This window comes from Oryctolagus cuniculus, chromosome 17 (assembly GCF_051225735.1).
Source record: "Oryctolagus cuniculus isolate XC-2025 breed Fujian yellow rabbit chromosome 17, ASM5122573v1, whole genome shotgun sequence".
In the NCBI taxonomy this organism is placed as follows: Eukaryota; Metazoa; Chordata; class Mammalia; order Lagomorpha; family Leporidae; genus Oryctolagus; species Oryctolagus cuniculus.
In genome coordinates, this window is record NC_142883.1 from 14,543,578 (window position 1) to 14,558,616 (window position 15,039).

At 49.7% G+C, this 15,039-nt stretch overlaps 1 protein-coding gene across 1 annotated transcript in view; it reads left to right on the forward strand.

Moving 5' to 3' along the window:
- The window catches only part of ERN1 (endoplasmic reticulum to nucleus signaling 1), a 95,050-nt gene that overhangs the window by 59,546 nt on the left and 20,465 nt on the right, over positions 1–15,039 (forward strand). Inside the window, exons 7-11 of the mRNA XM_008271709.5 lie at positions 4,361–4,462; positions 5,219–5,480; positions 6,663–6,741; positions 8,468–8,633; positions 12,657–12,775. Coding sequence (XP_008269931.3) covers positions 4,361–4,462; positions 5,219–5,480; positions 6,663–6,741; positions 8,468–8,633; positions 12,657–12,775 — 728 coding nt within the window. The remainder of the gene's footprint in view (positions 1–4,360; positions 4,463–5,218; positions 5,481–6,662; positions 6,742–8,467; positions 8,634–12,656; positions 12,776–15,039) is intronic.

Below are 15,039 nucleotides of genomic sequence, written 5' to 3' on the forward strand. Positions count from 1 at the left end.
CAGCCCCCGAGAAGAGCCGGCCGGCGGTGTGCCGCTCCCCTGCGGAAGTGGGGAAAGCGGCCAGGGGGAACCGCCCTTCCACGGAGGTGGAAGGGATAGTAGCCAACCCGGGAAGAACCAGCAGCAAACCCGGGGAGGGCCAAGCAGACGAAAGAACAGCACAGGGTCCTGTGTCGTTCCTCCACGAAGACGGGGAGCGACAGGATTCAGTGCACACTGCACCAGGACCCACAAAGCAAGCCCCTGTGATGCAGCTGCTGCCTCTCATACCTGATCCCTCCTTCCATTCTCCTTACAGAAAAGTTTTTCAATTAGAATGAACCACTGGCAGTTTCCAGAATAGCTTGATTCTTTTAATTTACTTTTAACGATTTATTTATTTATTTGAAAGAGTTACAGAGATTGCCAGTGCCGCGACTCACTAGGCTAATCCTCCACCTGTGGTACCACACACCAGGTTCTAGTCTTGGTAGGGGCGCCGGATTCTGTCCCGGTTGCTCCTCTTCCAGTCCAGCTCTCTGTGCAATGGAGGATGGTCCGGGTCCTTGGGCCCTGCACCTGCATGGGAGACCAGGAGGAAGCACCTGGCTCCTGGCTTCGGATTGGTGCAACGCACCAGCCGTAGTGGCCACTTGGGGGGTGAACCAATGGGAAAAGGAAGACCTTTCTCTCTCTCTCTCTCTCTCTCTCTCACTGTCTAACTCTGACTGTCAAAAAAATAAAAATAAATAAAGAAAAAAGAAAGAGTTACAGAGAGGGAGAGAGAGAGAGAACGAGAGAGAGAGGTCTTCCATCTACTGATTCACTCCCCAGATGGCTGCAGTGGCCAGAGCTGCGCTGATCTGAAGCCAGGAGCCAGGAGATTCTTCTGGTCTCTCACACGGAGGTCAGGGGCCCAAGGACTTGGGCCATCTTCTACTGCTTTCCCAGGCCATAGCACAGAGCTGGATCATAAATGGAGCAGCCAAGATTTGAACTGGTGCCCGTATGGGACGCCAGCATTGCAGGCGGTGGCTTTACCCACTATGCCACAGGGCCAGCCCCATCATGATTCTTTTTAAAAACAGAAGGAGCTGTGTCTCCCCACCAGGAATGCCTGTTTTTGCCTATCTGACAAATGTCCTTTTTTCTTTCACAACTCTGCTCAAAAGCCAGCTTCTTTGAGAAGCCTTTTCCCTAGCCTCAGCTTCCACCCTGGTCAGGGTGTCCAGGTCTCCTGGAGGCTCAACGTGGCAGCTTCCAGGCCTGTGGCAGCAGCCATCTCGCCCCCCTTCATTGTCCCTTTTCAGACAGGAGTCCTTCACCACCACCCCGTCTTCTGTTCCCACTTGTGTTAGCCTTCTTCATGCTTGTTACCACATATTTGTGCATCTTGTGTGCCTGTTTTCTGCCTTCCCCACTGGAACATCAGACTCCGCTTCACCTGCCGTGTCTCCCCCGGGCGTGTCGCCTGACAAGTAGACATTGCCCAGATGTTTGAGTGAGTGAATGGTGAGCCCTGTTCCTGCAGAGAATCTGCTTTGTTCATTTTCACATGTGCAGCAACACACATGTACCGGGGAGGTCACAAACCCTTTCGGCAGTAGTTGAAGCCAAAAGGAGAAACAAGGAAACGTTGAAGAAGATCATGCCCCAAACCTGGGATAAATTATTATGCTTGAACACTAGACTTAGATCTAAGTATGCAGGTAACCAAGACTTTTAGAAGAGAGGCAGCCAGCCTTGCTTCAGGCGCTGTGGCAAACAGAGCTGTTCTGCAGACCTGGGCCCTGCTGAAGCTGGCCGGGCTCTCCTGGACCTGGCAGGAAGGGCTTGGACCCAAGGCTTTCCTCTGCTCCAATAAAAGTCCCAGTATTCCAGCTCGCTCCTGTAATGACTGCTTTGAGATTTGTTTGTCTGTCATTTCCGTGAAGTAAAAGCTTACTGTGGCTCCCCAGCTTCATCCAGGTATAAAATTGGTGGTTTTCAGGTAGAATTGTGGTGTTTGAGGAGTTGGGATGTGTTGTGCTTTCAGATGAAATGTATGGCCCTAGGTTTTAAAGCTGCTGTTTCCATTATCTGCTGCTGTTTAACAAAGCACCCTGGTGCCTTGAAACAACCCTCACTTTCTTGTTCATGATTCCTGTGGGTAGGGAATTCAGGAAGAGCCCAACAAGGAGGGATTGTCTGTATTTCACATGCTATTGTTTGGGCGCACTCATGTGTCTAAGACCTTGGACTACTTTTACTATTTTTTTTTTAATTTAAAAAGAGAGCACTCTCTCATCTGCTGGTTCACTCCCCAGATGTTCACAACAGTCAGAGGTAGGCCAGACTGATACTGGGAATCAAGAACTCAATCCAGGTCTTCCACATGGGTGTCAGGGACCCAATCTCTTGGTACCCAAAGTCTTTTTGGGTTTCCCATGTATCAAATTATAGTCTGCTCCACTAAAATAAAAGTTAGGGTCTGGCATCAAAATGTGGCATCCCATATTGTAACACTGACATCTCATATTGGAGCACTGGTTTGAGTTCCAGCTGCTTTACCTATAATCCAACTCCCTGCTAATATACCTGGAAAAGCAGCGGAAGACGACCTGAGTACTTGGGCCCCATCACCCATGCCAGAGACCAAGATGGGATTCCTGGCTTCTGACCTTGGCCTTGGCTGTTGTAGCCATTTGGGGAGTGAGCCTGCAGTTGGAACATCTTTCTAGCTCTTTCTCTCGCCCTTCCCCTCCTTCCTTCCCTGCCTGCTTCTCTATCACACGTTCAAATAAATAATTCTTTAAAAAAAAAGATAAAGATTGTACCCACAAATCCCTCTAATTTGGATTGTGAGAGGGTCTGTGAGGTGCCATCTTAAGTCTTTCTAAAGGTTTCAGAGAAGGATCTCCTAGCCTCACCCTTGATTTTATCTGAACCCTGATCTGAAGTTGTGTATCACTGGCGCTTTCCTGGGTTTGGTCTTTGATCTAAGGCCATTTTTTCCCATTTGGGAATCTTTTCCAACTGGAGAGTTATGTACTTCCTCTAAATTCTGCTTGAAAACAGAATGGATTCTGCTGTGGGTCATGGTCTTGCAGTGTTTCATATACAACCAGGGAAACCATTCAGCATGCCTTCTGCCCGGAAGTCTCCCTAGTCAGCTTCCCGAGCTCATTAGACACGTTTTCTGTCGTTCACGTTTACTGCAGTACAGTGCCACTTTATGTAAACCATATGCCAGTCACCTCTTTTCAGCTTCCAGTAAGCGTTTCCTCACTGCTGTTTTTGAAGTCTCCACTAATAGTCATCTTAATTGACCTTTCATCCTCCACCTGCCAGCTGGTCCCGAAGTCTGTGCCACATGATTTAGGTTTTTGTTAGGCACCATTCCACTTCTAGATGCCAGCTTCCGATATCATTGGTGTAGAGCTTTGCGATAAACCATCCCGGAACTTAGTGGCTAGAAACAGCCCTTCCACTGCTCACAGTTCCGTGAGCCGTGAGTTCAGGGACACAGCAGGGGCAGCTTGTGTCTGCTCCTCGTGCTGTTGGCCAGGTCTGCTCGTGTGCCTAGGTAGTTCTCCGTGTGGCCTTTTTCTTTGCACATGAATAGCCTGGACTTTTATTATTGTTGTTGTTGTTGTTATCACTGATCTCATTTTATTTAGAAGACAGAGAGACAGAGGGAGATAGTCCATCTGCTGTTTCACTTTCTAAATACCCACAACAGCCAGGACTGAGCCAGGAGCTCATCTCTGCATCCTGGTCTCCCACAGGGGTGGCAGGTATTTGAGCCATCACCTGCCGCCTTCCAGGGTGTGCACTAGCAGAAAGCTGGATCCGAAGCAGAGTGCCTGGGACTCCCACCAGGCTCTCCAGTACGCGACACAGATGCCCCAAGCAGCAACTTAAGTCACCACATCAGTCACCTGCCCCACCTAGACTTTCTGCTGTGCAGTTTAGGGAGGATTTGGTTCTTGTAATTATATGAGGTAGGGGCCAGCACTGTGGCGTAGCGAGTAAAGCTGCCGCCTGCAGTGCCAGCATCCCAACTGGGTGCCGGTTTGAGTCCTGGCTGCTCCACTTCCGATCCAGCTCTCTGCTATGGCCTAGGACAGTAGTAGAAGATACCCCAAGTCCTTGGGCCCCTGCACCCACGTGGGAGACCCAGAAGTTCCTGGCTCCTGGCTCCAGAGCGGCACAGCTCTGGCCATTGCAGTCAGTTGAGGAGTGAACCAGAGAATGGAAGACCTCTCTCTCTCTCTGACTCTCCTCTCTCTGTGTAACTCTTTCAAATAAATAAATAAATCTCTAAAAAAATCATATGAGGTCAACACCTTCGTAGATGCCATGACCTCTCTGTGGTAACAGGCTGGTCTGTGTTCTCCAGAATATACCATCACCATGTATGACACCAAAACCAGAGAGCTCCGGTGGAACGCCACCTACTTTGACTACGCAGCCTCACTTCCTGAAGATGACATGGACTACAGTAAGTGCTCCGGGTGGGGCTTGCAGGGGCAGGCTGAGCTTTCTACCTGTGTGGAAATAGTCAGTCCAGAAAGGAGGACTTGGTGGTTAGAGAAGAGGACGAGGCACCTTACTGCATTCCTTTGTGTCACAGAAGGAGTTTATTACAAGCCCGTAGAGAAGAGAATTAAACACCAGCACATGGCGTTCCCAGCCCCAGCACATGGCGTTCCCAGCCCCAGCGTCAGAGGGACACTCTGTTGCTGCGGCGCATCCCGCACTCATTTCCCCCAGTTAATGAAGCTGCAGTTCTGGCAGTGTAGCACTGCTGTCTGCAAGCCTGCCTGCCTCCTCTGAGCATTTTTGTGCATCTCTGAGCTCTCCTTTGTGATCTGCTGAGGGCAGTGTCAGCGGCTCAGGCCACTTGCTAGGTTTTCAGTTTGAATAATGGGTTTAAATGATTGCTGTGAAATGCTGGGTGGCTGTTTCCCATGGCTGCTCTCTTGTCAGCGTTTACTCTCACTTATTGAATAAAATGGTGAAGATCATCACCGACGAGATTGCCTTTGCGAGAGTGATGTTTACAAGCCGGGCAGCTCTCAGTGTCTGCTGTTTTAGAGACTGAGTTCATTGGAAGCAAGGGAAACTGTTTAAGGAGATCTGAGAATACTCCAGAAGTCTCATTTCCCCTGAGAGACGGCTGCTTGTCAAGAGAGTAGAGGATGTGGTTGCACGCCGGGGTGAGACTTCACACGCTGTCTTCCTTTGATCTGTACAGAGATGTCCCACTTTGTGTCCAATGGCGATGGGCTCGTGGTGACCGTCGACAGTGAATCTGGAGACGTCCTGTGGATCCAAAACTATGGCTCCCCTGTGGTGGCCTTCTATGTGTGGCAGCGGGAGGGTCTGCGGAAGGTGATGCACATCAACGTGGCCGTGGAGACCCTGCGCTACCTGACCTTCATGTCTGGGGAGGTGGGGCGCATCACCAAGTGGAAGTACCCGTTCCCCAAGGAGACGGAGGCCAAGAGCAAGCTGACGTGAGTCGGGGAGCTCGGGGCAGCTGCACCCCTGGTGCTTCGGCACTGCTGCAGCCAGCCCACCTGTACTGGAGGCCAGGGGTCGGGCAGACATCTGAAGCCACAGGAATGTCAAGGGCCAGACAGGCTCATTGGGACACCTCAGGATGTAAGGACTGACAGGCACCCCGTGGGCTCCGGAGTTCTTGAATGAGAACTGTGAATCATGGATGAAGACAGGAGGGAGGCTTGCTGATAGAACTCTAGTACAGGCACTAGGGATCCTGACTTTTTTTTAACTTTCTGTATTTTCTGAGTTCTTACTGTGAATGATACTCATTTTAAAAACGAGGAAAAACGTGTTCCAGTGTGCTTGTGTCCAAGACCCAGTAGGCCGTGTTCCCTGTCTCCCCGAGAGTAGCCTGTAATGTGCCAAGCCTCAGGTTCCTGCTCTACAGAGTTGTGAGGAAGATCATATAAGATGATGTGTGTGAGGCGTTGCCTAAGCTGTTCACACAGAAGGTGTTTGTTGAGAGGGAGTTCAGAGGGCTTGGTGGGGGACTGATCCCACACAGGCTGCGGCAGTAACCAGGAGAGCCTGGAGGTGCAGCGTCCACTGTGTCTGAGCCACGACCCCATTCTCTCCCAGCCTCAGGCAGGGCCAGACCACCCAGCTCAGGCAGCAGGAATCTTACCTAGTTTGGAATTTCTTTCATATCCCTTTGTCTCAGCATCTAGTTGCCTGTCTCTGGGGCTTCTGCGGAACCTACGGAATCCCTGCAGAGCACGGATAGAATGGTGGTGATGCCGGGTAGCCTGGGAGAGGGGTGCTGGCTGGACAGGGTCATTGGAGAGGCTTTGGCAATGTTAAGCATTCAGTCCTCTGGAGGTAGTCCTACAGGGCACTGTGGGCCTGGTCCAGTTCAACCCTGCCATTTTCAAGATGGGCAACCTGAGGCTTGCCACTAGGTGGCTTGTCCATGTTTCAGAACACAGTAGGTAACGGCTGGCCTTGAAGTCCTGCTGTCTTATTCCCAGGCATCATCCCTGCCTTCACACCCCTACTGCTTTCTCCACGCCAGGGAATTAGTGCAGTTATTCCTGGGAGTGGTATCTGGTCCTATGATTCTTCTCTCCAAAAGCCCCCACCTCTGTGGGATTCAGAAATTAACTCTGGAATGCATGCATCTGTTTTCTCCCTAGGCCCACTCTGTATGTTGGGAAATACTCAACCAGCCTCTACGCCTCCCCGTCAATGGTACATGAAGGAGTTGCTGTCGTGGTAAGTCCACTATGGGACACTGGCTCCCAGCACAGCCTGCTAACCACTGTGTTTTTGCAAAGAATGATTGAGTCATATGTGAACATCCTGCTAGTTGTAGATGCAAAACACAGATCTTGAATTCTCAAAAATAGTTTGTGTACATAACCACATTCTCCTTTGTAAAATCATTTATTTATTTATTTAAAATGCAAAGAGACACAGAAATCTTCCATCCACTGGTTTTAAGTGATCTACGTTGTGGCATATCGGTTGAGCCTCCTGTTGCAATGCCAGCATCCCATATCAGAGTGCCTGTTTGAGTCCCTGCTGTTTCTGATCCACCTTCTGCCAAGGTGCCTAGGAAGGCCATGGAAGATGGCGTAACTATTTCGACTCCTGCCATCCGTATGGAATCCAGGATGGGCTTCCTGGCTTCTGGCTTTAGCCTGGCGCAGACCTACCTGTAGTGTCCACTTGGGAAGTGAACTAGCAGACAGAGGCTCTCTCTCTTGTGCTCTCCAACACTGTGCCTTTCAAATAAAAAAAAAAAAAAGAATATTTTTATTTATTTGAAAAGCAGAGACACACAGAAATCTTCCATCCATTGGTTTATTCCCCAAATGTCTGCAGTAGCCAGGGCTGGGCTGGGCTAGGCTGAAGCCAGGATCCAGAAACTCATTCCCTAGTCTCCCATGTGGGTAGCAGGAATTCAGCTACTTGAGCCATCACTGCTTCAGGGAGCTTGAATTTGAAGCAGAGGCACAACTCAAACCAGGCACTCCATCGGGGATGCAGGAGTCCCAAGAGGCATCCTGACCACTGCCTCAAATGTCCACTCCGCGTTCTTAGAGACATGGCGGAAGCAGCCCCGAAGCCCAGGAAGCCCTGGTTACTGCCCTTTTCTTTTATGTTAAAATCTCAACTCCACAGGTCCTTCCTCTTCAAGCCAGGTCCACGGTGACCTCCCACTGCCCTTTAATTTCGCTGTAAGAGTTGCACAGTCCAACCAAATGCATCTTTTCTCTGACTTCCAAATGTCCCCTGCTTATTTTCTTGCTTTTACTTGGGCTGCTCTCACACTTCAAATACCCTTCCTTCCCTTTCCCTCCTCAAATCCTTTCCATTCTTTGGTGACTCATGGGTGTCTCCCCGGACCTCACCAGCCTGCCTTGAGCAGGCTGAGTGTCTGAATGTCTGAAGCAATGTGATCCTGGCCACTGGTCTTGATCCTCATTAGTGTCTGGACCGTTCAGTGGTATCTTTTGTCTTCCCCATGTGTTTGTCAGCTGCTCCCCCAAGTAGGACAGCGCCCGCCTCAGTTGGAGCTCTAGCAGTGCCTGTACCAGCTCTAGGCATGTGACTGCAAGTTATTCCACCCTTATTAAGTACATTGATTGTGGCTACTAGACACCGCTTGTTTTCCTTCACTTAAATCTGCATCTCAGAACAGCTCCCTGGACTTGGGTTCACTCACCTTCTGTCCCCCGGCACCCAGAACTGGGATCTAAAGTTGTCCGTGTTAAAAGATGCCAGTGCAGGCTTGTCACATCCTGGGGGAGGAGCTTCTCTGGCCCGTCCTAGGGCTCTGTGTCCTTCCCTGCCCGGACTAGCCCCACACTAGCAATTGCTTACCTGGGGGCAAGGCAGTTCCTGCGGGCTCAGCACTGTGGCTGGGAATGTGTGTGGGACTGATGAACCTGCCCTCCCGAGGGCCTCCAGGCTCACCTCAGCCCTCTCTCCACAGCCCCGAGGCAGCACTCTTCCTTTGCTGGAAGGCCCCCAGACCGATGGTGTCACCATAGGAGACAAAGGGGAGTGTGTGATCACGCCCAGCACGGACCTCAAGTTTGACCCCGGACTCAAAGGGAAAAACAAACTTAACTACTTGAGGAATTACTGGCTTCTGATAGGTAAGAGTTGTTCTCTGCTGATAGTCTCAGGTGATGGTATACTGCCTCCTGGTGGGCAAAAGCCGGCCCTGCTGGCTTGCACCATTCTTAATTCTGAACATATTGTGCTCCATGCATGTCCAAGCTCATTGTTTAGACATATTTACCCCCAAGGAGAATAAACAGGACTGCTTGTTACCAAGGCAGTTCTCAAAGTTGTTGAATGTTCCCAGACTCAAGCATCACGTGATGTAAACTGTGTAATTATCTGATACAGTGAATGTCAGTTATGTTCCAGCCTTGGCACTAAGAGCTTTAGAGTACATTTCCTTTTTCTTCAGAGACCCTGTGTGAGGTCAGTGTCCAGTTAATAGTTAAGGAGACCGAGGCCATTTCTATGGAGGAATTCACTTAGGCTTGGTGTGGGCTTAGGTGGAGGGCAGGAGGCAGGCGGGGGTTGGGAGAGGCTGAAGAACCAGGAGGGATTGAGAGTTTGTGAAGAGCCACAGGCTGGCCATGGGTTCTGGGCAGGATAATCCCAGGTATGAATGGGGAAGTCCCTTTGTTTCCTTCCTCTTCCTTGGTTGCTGCCTTCACTAATGACCCTGGGGTTGACCAAGAGGCCCAGTTCTGGAGAGCAGTCAGAAGTCGAGGTAACACCCAGAGGCAGGAGTGAGAGACGCTGTGTCTCTAGCAAGCGTCCCAAGTATCAGAGCTCATTGACGTTGTCGTGCTTCCTGTGCCCGCCCACTGATCCTGCTGCCTTCTATGGCTGAGAGCTGGTGAGGGAGAGATGAGCCAGTTGTGGGGGAGAGGTCGTAGGTGCCCCTGTGGTCTGGGGAGGGCCCTGCCCCATTCCTTTCCTCTTGGTGCTTGCTGCTGGCTGCTGTGGGGCAGGAGGTCAGTGCTGGGGTTCTGGAAGAGTGCTGTGGGGTGGCGAGGAGAGTGTGGGCGCCAGAAGCAGCAGGACCTGCCAGGAGGTGCAGTCTGGGTGGGGACCTGCATTGCAGCAGACAAGCGTTGCGAGGAGGAACCTGGGTAGACCATGCTTTCTGGAGGTTGTTGAGAGCCTGTTCTGTTCATTCTGATTCCTTGTAGCAGTTTGTATTTTGATTATTGTTTTTACCAAATTATAGGTGAAGGATGACAAAATAATTCTCTTTTTTTAACAAACTTATTTATTTATTTGGAAGTCAGAGTTACACAGAGAGAGAAGGAGAGGCAGAGAGAGAGAGAGATCTTACATCCACCAGTTCACTCCCCAGATGGCTGCATTGGCTAGAGCTGCACCGATCGGAAGCCAGGAGCCAGGAGCTTCCTCCAGGTCTCCCACGTGGGTGCAGGGGCCCAGGGACCTGGGACATCCTCCACCGCTCTCCCAGGCTACAGCAGAAAGCTGGATCGGAAGTGGAGCAGCTGGGACTTGAACCAGCGCCCATATGGGATGCCGGCACTGCAGGTGGCAGCCCCACCCACTACACCACAGTGCCAGCCTCCCCCCACTCTTTTTTTTAAACAGAAGTGGTTTGGAAAGCAAGCAGCATGATCTATGGTGGGGAGAAAGTAGCTGAGGAGCAGAGGTCCCTAAATTACAAGGTTGCTTGGTTTTATGTACCAGTTAAGGGCAACGTAAACCACCTACCAGCAGTTGAGAGTGGAAACTAAGGACATGTGTGTGCAAGAATCCAAACAAATGAGGAAGAGTCTTCTTGGCTAAGTTGGAAAATGAGATCCTTTAAAACAGAAAGGTCCAAGTAAGAAAACTGAGAAATCCAAAATGTACAGAGAAGTAATTTAGAATCCCACAACTCTGAAGTCCTTTTTGAGGAACTCCAAATCTAGTCATTTTAAAATAAGATAGTGAGACTATATGATACTTTTACTGTAGATTGAGACCACAGGTTAAAGGATATTTCTTTTATGTCCAAATATGTCCTTTGACTTGGTTTTTGTGGAAGACGTGAAGGATATTCCACATTTACATTCATCTTGACAGTAAAATGGGTCTGATTTGCACAAGAGCTGTTGTCTGTGGCTGGCCCTGAACAGCGGCCCTGACCTGGGGTGCTCTCGGCATCACCAGGAGCTTTGTCAGAGACACGTGCACATCCCCTGGGCGCCTGATGCAGGAGGTCAGGGCAAGGGCTTTAGTGCTCTGGAGTCTGGACCTGCTGATGATGATAGATGGATAAATCAGCAAGACCAGGTAGCATTTGTATAAAAATGTTTAGGGCTCTGGTGAGGGACTGTGTAGAATGGTTGGTTGAAAGCATGCAGATATCCCTAGGAGCTGCGCTAGAGGGGCAGCCCATTTATAAGGGGGACTGCAGGAAGAAGAGTTTTTGGAGATTTGGGCAATGGCTTCTGTAGCAGTCTTGTAGCAGGGGCCCTCCCAGACTGGTAGGACTTTGAGCATCGAGGTGGGTGTTGGGAGATGGAGCAGGCAGGACACTGCAGCACCAGGTGGCATAGGGAAGGACCGTCCCTTTCTTAGACCACAGGTCTCTTGTTAGTGACTCTTTAATAAAGTTTCCCACAGTCAGATTCCTGGGCCTCCAACAGTCTGATTCAGAGATCTGAAGTGGGCAGACCACATATCGGGAAGCCATACTTCAAAGCATAGCATGTCTCATAGCTCCCTGTACACAAGGAGAAACTGGTACTAGTTCAGAGCTGAAGCAGGCCTCCTTGAAGACTTGTGTTATATTGTGATATAGAATGCACCTGAAGATGGACAGTTAAAGAAGATTTTTCCAGATCAAGATATGTTCATAGCCTGGACTAGTGCTTGTATTTTCGTATTGCCACACATGTCATATGATCTCAGATAATTTGGGAAAACAATAAAGAGCATGGGGTGGAGAGGCTGGAATCAGGGTGAGATCTGATCCCAGTGGGAGAAGAGAAAGCAAAGTGTCAGGTGAGAAGGTGACCTGGCTCCTCCCACAGTGTGTGAAATCATTTAATTTTGGGCTCAGCAGATTATCAAGCCATATCAAATTCCAGTTCTGTGTTTTAGCCAACTTTGTCTCTCTTAGGATAATTTGCATGCAAAAGGTGCTCAATAAATGTGTAATGACTACCAGGTGGACATGAAATAGTAGTGTAGAGAACATTGAGTGACACTGAGGGAGCTGTGACACCCAGCCCCGCCATCCACCCAGCAAATATGTCCTTTGCTCTCTTAGGAGTAATTCACCACTTCTTGTGTTTAAATAACAGGAGTAGAACTCCTGAGAGTTCTACCAAGATGGGACTGGGTAACCTTAGTACAGTGATGGTACGGGAAAAAAGCATTGAAATAACTCCTCAGACTTTGGGTGAAGCTTCCTAAGGCTTCACCTGTCTGTTGGGCATGTGCAGCCACACAAGTCTTGCTTCTGAAATACCGCCCAAGTGTCCCGATCCCCTTGTGGCATGGACATACTCTTTGCTTCTTATCCAAGGATCAGAAAACTGTATTCTGTCATCAAGTAATACAATTTCCACCTTAATGAAATTTTTCGGGTAGCTAAATAAATACATAAATATTTATACATAAATAAATACATATAAAAATATAAAATAAATATAAATACATAAATACATAAAAATTATGTATAAATATTTATTTATGTATTTATTTATTTGAAAAGAGTTAAAGAAGGAGAGATCCAGAGGTCTTCCATCTCCTGTTTCACTCCCCAAATAGCCATGATGGTCAGGGCTGGGCCAGGCCGAAGCTAGGAGCTTTTTCCGGATCTCCCAGGAGCAGGGGCCCAAAGACTTGGGCCATCTTCCACTGGTTTCCTAGGCACATTAGCAAGGAGCTGGATCAGAATCGGAGCAACCGGGACTTGAACTGGTATCCGTATGGGATGCCATGCCTGCAGACAGCAGCCTAACCCGCTGTACCACAGCGCCGGCCCCTTCTTCTCTCTTAACTTTCTAAGTGGGGTGATTTACAGAGGACCCCTTGGGGTAGTGACTGTTGCCTGTTTAGTATGGAATGCTACCACTGCTTGGGAGACTGTTCTCATGAAACAATTTTGTTTCCTCTTGCAGGACACCATGAAACCCCACTGTCTGCCTCTACCAAGATGCTGGAGAGATTCCCCAACAATCTGCCCAAACATCGGGAAAATGTGATTCCTGCTGATTCTGAGAAAAAGAGCTTTGAGGAAGTGAGTAAGGGAGTGACCTGATGAGCTTATGACTGTTCCTTCAGATGTGAGGGGAGAAGGCGTTGACTTTGCCCTTGCAGTTTAGAGCTCACAGTTTATCATGGAGAGAAGAGGAATGCACCAGAACCCATAACCAGCAACATAAATATTAAAGACTAATTGGAAGAAGAGGAAGCAAGGTGCAGAACAAAGCCAGGACAAGGGGTAGGATTTGGTCTGGTGGGTAGGAGCTAGAGGCCATCAAGGGACGAGAACAGGGCCGGCACCGCGGCTCAATAGGCTAATCCTCCGCCTGCGGCGCCGGCACAGCAGGTTCTAGTCCCGGTCGGGGCGCCGGATTCTGTCCCGGTTGCCCCTCTTCCAGGCCAGCTCTCTGCTGTGGCCAGGGAGTACAGTGGAGGATGGCCCAGATCCTTGGGCCCTGCACCCACATGGGAGACCAGGAGAAGCACCTGGCTCCTGCCTTCGGATCAGCGCAGTGCGCCGGCCACAGCGGCCATTGGAGGGTGAACCAACGGCAAAGGAAGACCTTTCTCTCTGTCTCTCTCACTGTCTACTCTGCCTGTCAAAATAAAAAAGGGTGGGGGAGACAAGAACAGCAGAGAGCCTGGAAGTGGGCGCCATGCTGCTGGGCCCAGCTCTCAGAGTGTGAAGAGATGGGTCCAACTGGATCTGAGGCTACCAGGTAGGCAGTAGTGGGAAATGAGCTCATGGGTAAAAAGGAACCACGTTACTAAGCCTTGAACAAGCCTGGCAGAAGAGTTAAGAGTTGATGAAGAAGTTTCCTGTAGTTTTATGAAGCCAAAGGTGGCCTGATTTGGCCACTTGGTCTAGCAAGGCTCCAGGTCACTTGGAAAATGGAGCATTAGGGCAGCAGAGACCAACCAGGTGGTAGTTGCCGTGAGGTTCTGATGTGGGCTGTGGGAGACAGGGTGCACTAATCAGATTCTAGCTGGACACAGATGGCCCCCCCATTTAGGATTTTTCCAGGAAAGTTCACCAGCAGTGCTGTTCACACAGATGTGGACAGTGCCAAGGGTTCTGAAAGCATACCTTGGCCTGAAGCCAGAGGGGAGGAGTAGAAAGGGCCCCACACCAGGAGCTGAGAGCTTGGGTTTAGTGATTCAGCAGCCCTACAGAGCTTATCCCCATTCTCTTCCATCTCTCTCAGCTGCAGCTGTCTCTGGTTGGCTTTACCCAGTAAGAAACGAGCAGGTTGGGGAGATCACTGCTCTGGCCCATATGGGTCAGCCTTCTGGGACATAACAGGTCGAGGAGGCTGGGGCGTGGCTCTGCAGGAGGGTACCCCACTTGAACAGCAAGGCACTGGGGGTTTCTGAAGGCTTTGGTGGGCCATTCAGGCTTGACCACTCATAGCTCTGCCATGGGGGGCCAAGGGATGAAGAAGGGGCTGGGGTAGGGGCAGAGTTAGACAAGGATGAGAGTGGCCAACTGATGTGGAGACACAATCACCACAAATTTACTTTAGAGACTTTGTGAAAAATCTAGACTTTTAAGGGTCCAGGCACAATATTTGTGTTGTTTATCATCTCTGCATGTGGCCAGGCTGGAGAAATACACTAATTCCTGAAGCAGTGATCTTGAATAGCATTGCCCTAAAATCTAACATTAAAGTCATGCATATTCATTGTTGAGTACTTAGAAAATAAAAATGTAAAGAATAGGACAATACCCTTAATCTGATACCCAGAGGTAGCCAGAGTCTAGATTTTTATGTTTAACCATTTGATATTTAAGGATTTTTTTTAAAGATTTTATTTATTTATTTGAGAGGTAGAGTTAAAGACAGTGAGAGGGAAAGACAGAAAGAAAGGTCCTCCCTCTGTTGGTTAACTCCCTCAAATGGCCACAATGGCCGGAGCTGCGCCAATCTAAAGCCAGGAGCCAGGTGCTTCTTCCTGGTCTCCCACGTGGGTGCAGGGGCCCAAGCACTTGGGCCATCCTCCACTGCCCTCCTGGGCCACAGCAGAGAGCTGGACTGGAAAAGGAGCAACCGGGACTAGAACCGGCACCCATATGGGATGCTGGCACTGCCGGTGGAGGATTAACCCACTGCAGCATGGCCCACTGTGCCATGGTGCTGGCCCCTAAAGATCTCTTTTAAAAAATACATTAAAATGGATACTCTGAGGTGCATCTGTGTGATAATGAATCTGACTTTTCTAACATCTTTGAGCTGATAGATCCAAATGAGTGTTGTCTGTGGGCACGTGCTTAGCAAACATTCCTCAGCTGCCATCATG